Source organism: Leptosomus discolor, chromosome 14 (assembly GCF_034619465.1).
Source record: "Leptosomus discolor isolate bLepDis1 chromosome 14, bLepDis1.hap2, whole genome shotgun sequence".
Classification (NCBI taxonomy): Eukaryota; Metazoa; Chordata; class Aves; order Leptosomiformes; family Leptosomidae; genus Leptosomus; species Leptosomus discolor.
In genome coordinates, this window is record NC_141404.1 from 2,992,626 (window position 1) to 3,007,377 (window position 14,752).

Here is a 14,752-nt window from a genome sequence, read left to right on the forward strand (position 1 = left end):
GTCCCTGCTAATTTGCTAATTCCTTTTCCTCTGTTTTCTCCAGGTTGGTTCCTTCTTCATGATTAACCTGTGCCTGGTTGTGATAGCAACACAGTTTTCTGAAACAAAGCAGCGAGAGAACCAGCTGATGCAGGAGCAGCGGGCCCGTTATCTCTCGAATGACAGCACAATTGCCAGCTTCTCGGAGCCAGGTAGCTGCTACGAGGAGCTGCTCAAGTACATCTGCCACATCTTCAGGAAGGTGAAACGGCGGACAATACGCCTGTACAATAACTGGCAGAGTAAGCGCCGGAAAAAAGTTAACCCCAACGGCACCACAAACGGGCAAAGCCACCGAGGCAAAAAGCGCATCACCTCCATACACCACCTCATCCACCATCACCATCACCACCACCACCACCACTATCACATCAGCAATGGGAGCCCTCGGGGGCCACGCTCCAACCCTGAGATCTGCGACCTGGAGCTGAAGGTCATGAAGCCTGGAGGCCAATTGATGCTTCCTTCTCCATCACCCAACTTGCAGAGCCCTGCTCCTCCTCCAGATTCGGAGTCTGTGCACAGCATTTACCACGCAGACTGTCATGTTGAAGGACCACAAGTGAACTGTAAGTCTTCCAATGCCCCTGCAAGCATTAAACTGACTGCTGGACTCTCCAACCATGGCAACATGAACTATCCTACCATCCTGCCTTCTCCAACTAGCAAAGCCAGCTCTGTTCCGGTTCCCAAAGGAAAGAAGAACGGCAATTCACCTGTGGCCGTGGTTAATAGCCCTGTAAATTTGGGCACGGATTCCTATGGGAAGCTGCAGCAACTGGTAGGAGAGCATGGTGAGGACAAACAAGCTGATTTCTTTTTTCTTAGGAAAACTAGGCAAAGGGCAGATTTCTCAAGAGTTAAGGTATTAATGATAGACGTGTAGGGTGCTGAAGATGGAGGTTGTTTTGTGAATGCTATTTGAACTGAGCTCTGAAGCCAGAAGTAGGACACGTTGAGGGACTGAGAGCTCTGTCACTTCTACCCTTGTATTTGCAGTCATCAGGTAAAGCAAGTTACAGGATGATCCAGGCAGGATGTTCAGGCCACTGCTGGAGGCCTCTTTCCTGTGGTTACAAAAGCATGTGTTTTTGAGCTCCTCTCATGTGCTTAGTGATATCCTAGAAGTTCTCCCTCTGTTCCCACTCAAGAACAGATCTATGAAGCCCCTGGAATTATGTCTGTGGTGAATGACGGACCTGATGGCTGCAGCCCTGCAGCGGAGAACCCCAGCTGCTGGGAGATGGTACCTTGAAAGGAAAGAGCAGGTGGAAGCTGGTGGAGAAGCATAAGGTATAGGAAACATAAGAAGTTTAAAACAGGGAGGCACCGAAAGAAAACAAACTCCTAGAAAACCCTAGTTCTGCTCTGACAGGCTCCTGAGCCTCTGAATTTCTATTTGGCAAGAAGGAGCAGAAAGTTTGGAGGAAGGCCCATGGCCACTGCAGGGTCTTGCTCTGAGCTAGTCCTCAGAGGATGCATGTGACAGCAGGAGTGTAGCAGAGCTACAGGTCTCAGGCTTTCCCTCTTGTCTTCCCCCATGTGCAGGGTGTTACTGCAGATTTGGAGGTCCATTCAATCTGAAAGGAACGAGGAACATCTTGGGGACTCTGTCCCATCCCTCTCTGTACAGACTGCAGCCACAGCGGCACTATGAGTTAGTGTAGTTTTATCTCCCTTCACGTGCAAATCGCCCACTGCTGGAGTAGCAATTACGTGCAACCCTTAGGTTTCTGTTTTGCAAAGTGTTTCCAGTCTTCATGGCTGGAGCTAAATGCTGAAAAAGAGAGTCTTAAGCCCTAAACCAGTAAAAGTCAAACAGATCTAGCTTCTATTTTTTAATCTTTCTAAGCCAAACTCATCATCTGTTCGTTTCAATGCCTGTGTTTTCCAAAACTGTTTATCTGCATGTGCATGGATACAAATATTTATCCTAGTGATGTATGCACTGAAAAAATACCAAGCCTAGCTGGGGGGGTTCACAGTAAAGGTTGCTTGCCAAATAGGTTGGGTGGCTTGTCTTTGTTAATATTTTTTTTAAGTGACCATACAAAAGGATAAAGTGGATTGTTTATAGAAATTGCCTTCAGCAGACGTTTCTGTATGCTCAGGAGCTTAGCAGGAAGGCAGAAAGGGGCAAGGTTAGTTGCAACGTTCTTCCATTGTTAAGCGAGGGCTTTATATGAATCACTCATTCATCTTTAACTATGCAAGTTAATGAAGGTTATTATGAGAGTGTGTATTTACCTTGAGATATAAACCCAGGCTCTGCGGAAGTCTGGAACTGGGAAAATGAGGATGAGTGGAAGAGCGGTTGCTTGAAGGCAGTGCTCAAGTCAGAGGTTTGGTTCTTTGTGCTTGCAAGGGGATCTGCTGCTGGGGTCCTCTTCAGGAGAAGAAAGCCCCAAATCTCAGTCCCAACTGTGACATCCCAGGGCCTCTTTGATGACATAGGGTATTTTCACGTAGCCTGCGGTGGTTCTTTGAAAGCTGGAGGTTAGATGGAGTTGCTATTAATAATGCAATTATAGTATCCTCTTTTTACAGAGGCATTTCAGCCCAGAGGATGCCAGAATGCTTTAAACAAATCCCCTGGAATTGTTTTGACTTTTTTAGAAGCGTAATCATATCTAGGGGAAAGGGCGGATGCCGCAGCTCTTGGCCGGTGAGCACCAGCTTATCTGGCACCCTGAGGAGCACAGGGGCTGGGAAGGGCAGCAAGTCAGCTGGATCCATCTGGAGACCCTGTCACACAATGTGTCAGTGCCCAGCTCTTCCCTTCCATGGCTGTGGCTCTTGACAGGCACTCCTTCCCACTCCTGCCACACCAGTAGGGCTGAGTTGGATTCACTGCTGCACCAGAACCAACTTCATACAGCACGGATGATGGATGTGTCTTCCAGGCTTCAGGAGGATCTTTATGTGCCAAATAAGCTAGCTCCTGAGGGTGTAGCTCTGCCAGGCACAGCTCCCAACTTGTGTTTTTCCATCCCAGCCTAAACTTAGTGAAGTCCCCTACCCTGTGCTTGGTGGGGAAGGTGAGGTGGGCTCACAAGCTTGCCCAGCACCCTGGCCTTGGCCTCTTTGGGCAAACAGAGAGCTATTTCACTTAATTCTCTCTCCAGTCTTACAAGTCAACAAGCAGAGTCGGTTCACTGCAAGACTTGTGCAAGGAGAGCACACAAGTGGTAATTGGGAGCATTAAGGAGGCATTAGCAGCCAGGGCACTCACAGCCCCAGCTGGAAGCAAGGTTGGTGTCTGCTGGGAAAGATGCAATTGTGGGAGAGAGTATTCTCTTCCCTTCTTTTGTTGTGGAATTGAACAGCATAAAGTACAGCCTGTTCCTCCGTGTTCTTGTGCCCTGCAACGCTGCGAGGTTATTTTAGCAGGCAGCCAAGGAGACTCTGGTATTTTGAAGACATCTGCGGCGCCAGTGTTTTTCATATAATTTTTAACACTTTGATAGCATTAAAAGATGTCTGGCAAGCCCACTACCTCTGCTATCCGTGCTACTGTGGCTGTGCTGCAGTCTTTCCTTGTCAGATTGCTCCTGATCAGAAATGCTGTGCTAACGTGAAGTGCTGCAGTGGTGCTGCTTGCAGGTTGAGTAAGGGGCCGAATATTTCTGATCCTCCTGGTGTCTTTGATGCAATGACCAGGAGGGAGACAGTCCTCTCCTGCAAGGCTGTTTTGGAGGCCAATGATATCTGAGTGACATTCAGACAAGTCAAAATATATTTTGACTCTTGTCACGACGCAGTTTTCAAGCTAATGGGGTACTTTTATTTTGTTTGGTGCTGCCTTCTCTTTAAAGCCACCCTCAGCCAGGAGTGGCTGCAATCAGCAGCATTGCTGCTGGGTGAGCTCCAAGCTCCTGGGCCCAGAGCCAGGAGCATCCACCTCCTTTCACTTGGTCTCCCCAAAACCAGTCCAAGTGTCCCCATCCAGCCTCCAGACAGGGGCATGTTGCAGGGGAAAACTGTCCCCTCACCGCACATCACTGGGTCTCAAAGAAAGCTTTCATTGATACTTTAATGGCATTTTGTAGGAAGGATCCCATGCTTGCAGTATTGCATTCGTGTCGAGGGCTTTTTCTGCCATTAATATCTGCTTCCTAAATATGAGGAAACAAGAAATTTGGTTCCTAAACTTAAGGGAATAAAATCAAGGGAATCATCCTTGTTACACTTGTCCGTATCATCCCGTACCTTGGCTCTGTGAGGGCAATCAGCATTTCTCCTCACACCACAAAACATGTGGCAGTGTGATTCTAAAACACCCTGAACACGCAGTCCTGTGCCTCAAGCAAAGAATTCACCTGAGCTTTATTAAAGGCTGAAGGAGGGATGAAGGAGACCGAAGGGACTACGTGACTCCCCAAGCTGTGATCCGCGGTCTGTAGCCACCTTTCGTCCATTTCTCCCTCTCCTTCCTCATTATTAGCTAAATGGAAGTGCTATCTAAATTGGGTGTAACAGCTTGATAGCGCTCAGATCACCACTAATGATGTTAGCCTGGTCAGATATAATCAAAAATAATTGAATGTGAGAGGTGTGCCAGTCAGTCTTCCCCCAGCAGCAGAACACAAAATGGCTGCCACGCTCTGGGGAAAGAGGCCCCTCGGCCCTGCCTCCATGGAGGGGGCTCGAGGGTAGGTGTTGGGGCTTGGAGGGAGGGCAACAGAGGGGAAAAATGACGCCAAGCAAGAGCCACCTGCTAAGGTGGATGGCTAGAAGGCTGTATTAGGGTGTTACATTTATCCGAGGACGCGGCAGAAGCTGCTGTGCCGTGGCCAGACCCAGCGCTGCCCAAGCAAGGGCACGGGGCTGTCGGCCATGTTGGGGGTGTGAGGTGGCTGACGGTCTGCATCTCCTCTTGCAGGTCTGCGGCGGACGCCCAGCCGGCTGTCGGGGCTGAGCGTGGCCTGCCCGCTGCCCAGCCCGCCGGGCGGCACGCTGACCTGCGAGCTGCAGGACTGTCCCTTCTGCGCCAGCCTCCTGGAGGACCCCGAGTTCGCCTTCAGCGAGACCGACAGCTGCGACTCCGACAGCAACGGCGTCTACGAGTTCACCCAGGACCTGCGGCACGGCGACCACAGAGACCAGCTCCAGCAGCAGCGGGGCAGGAGGAGAAGGAAGAAGAAAAAACCCAAGGAGAGGAACAAGGTGACCCGCCTGTGGAAGGCTTTTGGCAGCAAGCTGAAGAGGATCGTGGAGAGCAAGTACTTCAACCGGGGGATTATGATAGCCATTCTCATCAACACGCTGAGCATGGGCATCGAGTACCACGAGCAGGTGGGTGACTGGCCTCAGGAGCCCTGGGGGTCTGCGGTTTCGGGTGCTCATGGCACGGTGGCTTGGGGTGGCTCTGTCAGAGCCGTGCCAGAGGAGGAGCGAGCAGTTTCCATGCGAGTTGGAAACACCAAATGGGTCCGAGTGTCTGATCCTGCAGACGTGGGATGAGCAAGGAGCATCCTTCTGTGTACAAAAAGCCTGGAAGGAAGGTGGCTGGCAGCGCTGCTGAGGAGCGGAGAGTTTAAATGCGTGTGTTAGGATGCGGCGTCTCAGATCCTGACTGCTTAAGTTGTTTACTGTGAATTATTCATATAAGGGTGAATTGTTTTGTAGAAATACCCCTTTGGTCTGATGGTGGTGGTGCACGGTGGCCCTTGTAGTGCAAATAACCCACGCAGACGTTTCTTCTTTGGTCCTGGACCTTTAAATAAAGACTTAAACTGTCAGGGAGTGCTAAAAGCAACCAAGAAAAAAAGAAAAAAGTTTAGTTTCTCCCTGAAAGCTCCAGAACCTTTAATTTGATCTCATAGGGTACAAGTAGGTCTTTCTTTCAAATGTTTAGAGGGAGGAAAGTGAAATCATGCTGCTCCCAGTATTGAACATGGTGATGGCAGAAAGCAGTGCTGGCAGCTGAGGGAGCTTGTCCTCGTTGTTAGCTGGTGGGAGCTTGAGGGGCTGTGCAAGGGGAGGGGGAGGTGAGTCATCTGAGTGTCTCCAGTCGGTCCCTGTGGGGAAAGATGTGCTTTTCTGGGTTTTATTTTCTTGGAAAAAAATCGTTACTTTCAACAGTTTTCTCAAGATGTGCCCTGGCATTTCTTGTGCCACCTCTATCAGGTGCAGAAAATGCATCCCAGTGGGGCCAGGAGAGCCTCATACTGATCTTTTGGGAGGTGGATAGTGAAAGGTTCATCCAGTGCTCCCCCAAAAAATCTCCACTGCAGGATCAGGACCAGGTCAAGGTTATTTATAAAGTTATTCCTCCTCTCTGCCTTGATCTGTCTGCTGAGGAGTGAGGAGGGAAGGCAGACAGAGCAGCACAGTACATCCAAAGGCAGGACAAGAGGCTTTGCATTTTCTTCTCCATTATTTCCCAGGATTAAGTCCTGCTCAGGACCATGGCAAACAATCCTCCAGAGTGCTGCCACTTTGTTTTCTCTCTACTTGTGTGCTTTAAACCCTCATATTCTGTTCTATCAGAGACATATTTTCTTTCAGAAAAGCAAGTACTCAGCTAAAACACATGAACCTCAGCTGTGCAACTATAAATTAGTTCACACTTACAGCAGAGAGCATCCAAACCCAACAAAGAAATAGCTGTCGCTGTCAGCTTTCTGTCTGGTTAGTTGTTCCACAACAAGTTTTAAAATTAGGAAATACACCTTGTCAGTAGCCTTTGAATAGACCATTCATTCCTCACAGCAGCTGCATTTCTGCATGGATACTCTTCTGTCAGGCGGATACAGCTTTGTCAGTCCTTGGATATTGCCATGACGGGTGCTGGGGAAAACCTTAGGCAGGCTGCAGTGAGAAAGCCCAGGGATCTCGTGGAGTCTGTCCACAATCACTTGTATAAAGGTAAATTGTGATAATTACATCCTTGCTGCTAACAAAGGAAAACTGTAGCCAGCAGGTTTATATTGGATTTTACCTTGTAAAAGATTTGCCTTAAACCCTCTCAAAGCCAATGGCAATAAAGATTCTGAAGCTTTTGGCTACAGAGCATCAGACTCCCGCCAGCTTTGCTCGCAGGCACTGGCCAGCATGGGCCCAATAAAAAGGGAGGAATTTTGAAGTGAAACCTGTAAAAGTTCCTCCACGTGCCTGACTGCAAAGTGTCGCTGGTACACGGCGGGGATAACGAGCGTGGAGCTGTCAGAGCCCAGCTTTGAAACACCTCGCCCAAGCACTCTCCTATCAACAGAGTGACCTCCAGGGCATTGCCAGAGTCGTGAGACACTATCTGAAAGCCATAGAAAATGGCTCTAGGCTCACAGAGTGTTTGGCATGGAAGTCTGGGGCTTCTGTGAGCAGAGCAGAGTGGCTTCAAAACCTGCAGCCCTCGTCGTGTGAGAATTGGCTGCAAGTCTTGGTGTGGCGGGGCTGGCTTTCTGTGGAGATAAGGAGGAGATGCCTGAGTGAAGCTGTCACGAACCCACAGTGTGGTAGTGAGAATGGCTTGTTTTGGATATGCCATGATCCTTGCCAGGAAAAACAGTTTAATCACAGCTTTCTGGTTGCTGAGTGACAGACAGATGCTGCCCAGTCCCTCTGCATCTCTGCTCAGAGCAGGTATCACAAGGAGAGAAGGTGTGAGCCTTCCCCAGGCTGTTACTCAGGCGTGGGTGTTGCCATCACCACCTCCTCCGTCCTCCCAATGGCAAACCTGGAGACCATTTGCCAAGTCATAAGGATTTAGCAGCTGCCTATGAGGATAACTACTCTGTGGCTCTTCTCTGCTTTCCATGCTCCCACCAAGCTGTGTTCAGCGTTAGCCAGAGAGCGGGGTTCAAGGGGCTCCCGCTGGGGAGGCCTCCTGTGCTCTGTGGGGCAGGGAACTCCTGGACCCTGAAGCCCTGCAAAACATCGCCTACCGTGGAGGCATTTGCTCTGGGTGGAACAGCTTAAGCAGGTTCCCTGGTCTCGACTCTTGCCAGTTGTTTTCAGCCGTTGACCGGTTTTATCAAACTGGGCTGCAATCAGTGCAGCCAGCCACAGGGAAGCCCTCTCCAAACCTCTCTGTCCATAAGGAAATGCCCAATCTCTTTTATAAAAAATTATTAATAGCTGCTTGCTTTGCTTTCCAGCTTCTCAGACTTCATAGTCATCAGTTTCTTTGCAAATAGATAGGCACACCGTACACATTTTTATTTCAGAGTGCTCTTCAAAGCCAAGGCATCAATCCTCTGTGTGTGCGGGAGAAGTGGAGGGTACTGAGCAACATATGGCGTGGAAGATAGAGCAGTACTAGTCCTTGGTGTGTTATCTCGCCTTTCATCCCGGGACACAGCAGCACTCTGCAGAGAAGTCTCACGGAGCCCTCTTGAGGTGATCGAGCATTATTGTCCCTATCTTCTGGATGAGAACATCGAGGTTGCAAGGTGCCAGGCTGGAGACAAAACCCGGTGGGCTTTACTGCCTACCCTTATAGTAGCCAAAGCGCTTCGGTAGCACGCTTTGGCCAGACAGGAAGGGGATCTGGGTCCATTGCCACAGTCCCAGGTGCTACCTCCAGATGAATAAGAGAGACCTGTCCATATCCAAGTCCCCTCAAGGCTTCAATATGTGTTTTTACAGGAATTTGAAGGTCACAGCAGCCTGCTGACATGGTTACACTGGCTGCTTTTGGCTAACATAGCTGGCACCACCCCATTTAATGCACGTAGCCCACGTAATACCCTTTTAGGCAAGGATCCTATCCTGTGGCTAAGGGCAGGACCACTGTAGCAGCTAGCTGACTCATGGAAAGATGAGGAGATGCTGGAACAGCTTTGCACAGAGCTGTCCTTTAGCAGTCCCGCTCTTCACGGCGGCAGATTGAAGATTTCGTGGCAGCACAGCCGGTTTGCGGCAGGAGATCCGGGTAGCAGGAGGCAGCTGATGATGGGAAGCGAGTTTCTCTGGGACTTCAGTCATTAGCGGCAATCGGATCCTCCCGCACAGCACATCCACGGGGTTGACAGCCAGCTCTTTCTCCAACTGCCACGTTGTACATGGCTGGTAATTAGGAGGTTACAGGATGCTGTTAGTTAGCAGCAGCACAACTTGTATTTCAAAGGTTAATTGGCTGGTTTGGAGTTCCTTTTTTTTTTTTTTTTTGTTTCCTCCTCTCATGCTTTATTTATTTATTTGTCTATCTCCAGCACGAATAAGCACTCCCACAGATGAGGAAGGCCGAGTACAAAGGAGGCGGCAATCCTTGCATTAATCTTCCCGGCAATTTCAATACATTGGGTGATTTTGTTATGCATTCATTGCAGCTGACAATTCTCCAGAGTATCTGAGAACGTGCCATGGCACTGCAGCAACCAAGCAGGAACACTGCCCTCCAAAAGCGTGACCTCTGCCGTGCCTTTGGGGCAATGGGGACAGATACCTGGCACAGGCAGGTCCTGTTCCAGGAGCTGTGTTTCCAAGTGCCTCTCTGCCACTGAAAGCTGGTACCTTTTTGTCCCAGAGTCAACTCCTGTGCGTGCTTCACTGACTGGCCTGAAGAAATAATTGCTACTTGTTCGGTCTGCCTTGATTCCCAGCTCCCTGGTTGTCCAGTAGAAGGACAGAGTCCTGTTCATTTGTCCAAGAGAGATGCTGCTGTTATCTCTGCAGAAGGGTGAGCTCTGAATTCATCGGTGAGGACCTCTGGTTTAAGTTCTGAGGCAAGACCCTCACTTAGCTTCCCAGAGGAATTTGCAGAAGTAGCTGTTGATACTTGTAATGATTCCACATAAAAGGCTCAATTTACATCAAATGGCACTAGAAATGCTATTTTATATTCACTTTTCAGAAGAGAAGTACAAATTAGTATTTGTTCCAAGCTATTGCTGTTCAAAGAGCTTTTAATTGCTTTTCTGATCCCTCATCCATGGCCTGTTCCGTTCAGAGCAGCTGTCTTTGGAATAGGTTGGAGCTGACCTTGGTGGGCACTCAGTGGTCCATTGCTTATCAGTGTAAGAGAATTATTGGTTTTGAGTAACACATTTTATTATTCTGGAGTAAAAGTAATTCTGTGTGATTTAAGGTAGCAACTAGCTTCTCTAGTGATGTTCTATTTTAGCATTTGTCAATTTTGGCTTGAAAAATTGGTTTGGCCTGGAAAGCTCAGCACTTACTCAGAAAGCAGAGGAGAATCTTTCAGCAGTGTTTGAAGCAAATTGCTTAAATTCCTTTTGAATTGTGAGTCAATAAAATATTATCCTGATCCGAGATTCTCACTTTAAGCTGGCAAAACTTGTTCGCTCTTCAAACTTGCTGCATGATCCAATTTTAAGAATTTAAACACTGGCTGGACTTGAAGCAAACAGATTCCCCCAGCCCTGCCTGGGATGTGAAAATTCAGCCCAATGTGTTTGTGCTTATTGCATAAATTATGTGAGACTCATTCTGCCCTTAGTAGTCCCTTGTTTTATGTGTTTGGGCTTTGTCAAGGAACCCTGCTGTCCCTTCCCTGCTCCCCCTCCAAGATCCCAGCAGTAAGTGGTCGACTTTCACCAAGTGTTGGTTTGGTAGGGAAGCCGCGTCGGTCGAGAACACATACTGCGTCTCCTGAGCGGAGCAACAGAAATTTGGCTCATTCAACACACGACTTGTGATAACCTGAACTCTGTCTCCAACCCTTGGGAGGGGGGAAGGGCTTTGTCTGGCAACTTTGGGGAAGAGCGCAGTGTTTCGCATCCTCTTTTGTGCCCCAAGATCATCCCACCTTTTTAGTGCTCTCCAGACCACCCGTATCCAGGCCCCCTTTTCTGCAGACAGCCGCTCTGTCAGGAGATTAACAAACCTGGTCGCAGTTTTGGGATCCCCTCTGCACAGTCCAGGCTGCAAGGCTTCTGATCAGAGCCAGCAGCAGCTCATACATGGAGCATTTACACCTGGCAAGGTGTCGTTCCCGTGTCAGAGGGAATCAGGGATCAGAGGCAAGACAGTATGAACTGACAGCAAAGGTTCACAGTTAAAATCCAGGCATCCGGCTCAGGGCTAGATCACTGCCTCCTGGACCTTAGCAGCTGTCATGGCAAAGGGTGTAAATCCCATCCTTCCACAGGGAGCCTACCACGAGTGGTGTTCATGGAGCCTTCTCTCTGTCCTACTCCCTTCTGTAATTTAACTGATTCCTCCACTGCTCTGTTTTCCTTCTGTTGGATTGTACGTTCTTGGTATATTTTTTTTTACTATATAAGGGAAAGCATACTAGAGATCCTTCCATTCCTCTGCCTCCTACCAGACAGGAACAGCACCTCTCCAGTGCAGAAACTTGAGTGTAATAACTCATCCGAGTGCTGACACGCTGAGCAGTCAGGGGAGAGGCAGGAGAACAACAGAGCTAGTCATGGCGAGGGGAGCTTGCAGTCTGATCTGGTTCCTATAGATGTGCTCATTAGCCTAGGGAATAATATTAGGATATTCCCTGTGGAACTGTAGGCACGTTTTACCACCACCAGTGGTTCTGTTCCTTCCCCTCACTTACGCCATTAGTTGTTCTCTGTGGTGAGGGATTGGCCATATAAATCACATCTGCTCTCTGCCAAGATGACAGACTTCTTAGGCAGGTGATAGTAACATGCTTCCCAGCATAAGCTGTTGCATGGGGACTGGAGATCTGCACAGCGCCAGTAACAGACCCACAGCGTGCAGGACCCGCCAGATGCATTTCTTCTGTCTGGGTCATGCAGCGAGTCAGCTGAGACAGTCACGGTGCCCTGCAAGGCTTCCAAGACTGAATCCATGAAAGCCCCGCGCTTCGTAAACATACGTGATGGCAACGGGTGGTTATATATATAGAACGTAGACAGATTGTTTGCATTTCAACTGGCAGGTAAAATAAACCGAGTGTAATATAGCCCCAAGAACGAAAGCAGAGTGCGCTTGCCAGCTGCATTTCATCGCAAAAATGTGTGTAAATCACAGCCACGGACAGCCAGCTTCAAGTGGTATGCTGACAATGGCTCTCGTGTGCTCCCAGGCAGGGAGGCTGGGCACAGCTGGACAGTGGGGTGTTCGCCTTCTGCAAAGGGACACTGCGATGAGAGGGGGCCTGTGATGAAGAAGGTGGCTTTCGCAAACAAAGAGTGAGGCGTTGCGTTGAGCCTGAGCCTTGCTGCTGGCTGGCCAGCTGAATGCTTTTCATCTGGGAGTGGGTTTGGTGAGAGGGAGGTTGGCTTTCATCGGGTGAGCACGCTCCGTGCTGCAAAGCAGACGTACCTGGTAGTCCCTCACCTGAGCGAAGATAAGGTACAAGTTCGAGGAAGAGCTGGGGCGTCTGTTTCGTGGCAGCTGTGATCAGCAGCTCCAGAGACACCCGGGTGCCTGCAGGCAACATGCAGAGCCCCAGCTGGATCCCTCCGAGCAGCCCACGTGGCTTTGGTACTGCACATGGCAGCAGCTTGTCGTCCTTCCAGCTGCCTCCACGAAAGGCAGCTGCGCTGCGGGGACAAGAGCCGGGTTAGCAGAGAACAGCAGAGGAAATGTAAAAGACTGAGCCAAACTGACCGATGGGGGCACGAAAACGTGCTTAGGCACCCTTGGCAGGGCTCGGAGAGGAACGTGCCCTGGAGTGGCTTGGATTGTCTCAGGAGCTCCGGGGAGGATGTAACTGCTGGTCTACCAGGAGCAACAACTCCCGCGTTAGCCAAGGCCGTCTCTTTGTTTCCTTACACTTCCTCAGTCTGTCTGCATCCATCTTTTGTCATCTTGGATGTTTTGTTCCACGAGGATTGCGTTTGGTTCTGTGTACATCACTCCGCTATGGGGGGGCTCCTGGGCAGGGCCTGTTAGATGTTATTACAAGCAGTAACAGCAGCAGGAGTGGGAACGGAGCACTGCATCTCTCCCGGCGCTGGTTTTTGTTCCTGGAGTTTGCAGGTTTTAGACTCTGGGAAATGGGGTTTTCAGCCCAAATTCAAACTGAACGCAAGGGGAGTGTAACACAAGGGGATGTGCAGATAAGAGGATGGGGAGGGTGGTACATGGTGGTGCTCTGCCATGGACTAACGATGCCTATAGATTGATGGTTCCCAACTGTTAGGAGGCAAAGGAAATAGTGATGTTTAATTTAATACTTTTGTGCCTTTCCAACCCCTCCCTGTGGATGACTGCTTTCTCTGTAGACCTGGAAAATACAGAAGGGCTTAAAAATAGATTTAACTGAGAAAATGCTAGGAAGGTGTAGAAAAGACAGTCATGCCATACCTGAGAGCAAAGTGGGGTTCGTATTTGGCAGTACGTACGAAATGACGGCAGCTTAGTCTGAAAGCTCTGTGTGGAGATACAGTGGTATTGCTGAGGGGTCCTGTACACCGCCTTTCTCTGGGTACCTTGAAGCCAGCTGTCCCCATCAGCAGGCAGAGGATTAAAGATGCTCAGGGTAGCAATCTAGCTCCTTACACCAGAGGAGAACAACCACTGCAAGGAGATAAACAGGCATGTTTACTGCTACTGTCAACCTGAGTCATGAATTTTCCTCAGGTTTTAACCAGAGTTCTCCAGCTGGGACAGTGAGATTTTCCAGAATTATGAATGAAGCCTTAAATGTCTCCTTGAAACTTCCTTCTGGATCTTTTGTTACAAGATCAGGGTGCTTTTTTATAAATGGTTTTGAGAGGTGGGGGGAGAAAGCTACATCTGAAAGGAGCGAGGCTCTTACTCGAAAATGACGGAGATTTGGCATGCCTGCATGCATTCTTTCAAAGCTCTATTTTTGTTTGCTCTGTCTGGTTTACAGCCTTAAAGACAGCCTGACTCCCAATTTGGGAAAAACACTCTGTGCACGGGCCTTGTAGCATCAGTGGTAAAGCTTGCTGGAGCAGGGAGTCTGCCACCGAGGAGGATGGGGCAGGAAGACCCCTTGGCTTCTTTCCCCCAGCGAAGGCATTTCTGTTTTCCTCTCCTGCCTGATGCCTGTACGAATTAATGCTTCCTCTCTCCCTATCTTGTCCTTGTCCCATGCACGGACGAATCCAAAACTTTTTGCTGTAGTGCCCCTGGAGAAAGCGGCAGAAAGAGAAGTGGTTTATTTATTTTATATACTCCAAAGGGAACTGACTTTGCTGCAGACAGATGGATCCTGACGCTCAGCATGACTATACGTGGGCTTCTGTGTGCTTTAAAGTCAGTTTGGATTGAGGTGGTTTATGAAGCCAGAGCGTGCTGGCTGCTCCTAGGAGCCCTACCTGGAGCTCGGTGGTGGGACCAGGGGAACAAGCCCTGGCTCTGTGTTCCCCAGGCACGCCTTGCTCTCAGAGCTGTCCGGAGTCTCGGCAGAAACTTTACAGCTCCAACCTGCCCCAAATCCAGTCAATAGGCGGAAATAAATCAAACCACAGGGAGCTGCTCGATATGGGAGAGAATCAAAGTTTTCCTTTTGTTTGTGAAGGGTTCAGAGGCAAAACATCAACCCTGTCGGTGTTGTTCATCCCCGGTCACTGCTGCTTGGGAGTGCAAATAGTATAAAGTCACTTGTGTAAATGAGTTTCAGCCAGAGTGTCTGAAAGCAGCGTGGGTTGCTGGGCAATTATCTCCTTGCAAATGGCCTGTGTTATCGGGGCCATATTGCAGAAGATCTCTCACTTGTGCTAAGGTCTCTTGAAGCTGCCAAAAGAAGAGATCAGCATCTTGAACGTCTTTAAAGCGGAACTACTAATCTGGTACGTTCGAGATCTGGCAGGTATCAGCTGCTACGTGTGCCAAAGTACAAGGGGCGTGCAGA

The 14,752-nt window shown here is 49.4% G+C and overlaps 1 protein-coding gene across 4 annotated transcripts in view; it reads left to right on the plus strand.

Moving 5' to 3' along the window:
* Positions 1-14,752, plus strand: part of CACNA1H (calcium voltage-gated channel subunit alpha1 H) — a 253,956-nt gene that overhangs the window by 166,217 nt on the left and 72,987 nt on the right. For all 4 annotated transcript variants that reach the window (XM_086472863.1, XM_086472865.1, XM_086472866.1 and 1 more), the window contains 2 exons: positions 44-833; positions 4,922-5,334. In XM_086472863.1, coding sequence (XP_086328989.1) covers positions 44-833; positions 4,922-5,334 — 1,203 coding nt within the window. The remainder of the gene's footprint in view (positions 1-43; positions 834-4,921; positions 5,335-14,752) is intronic.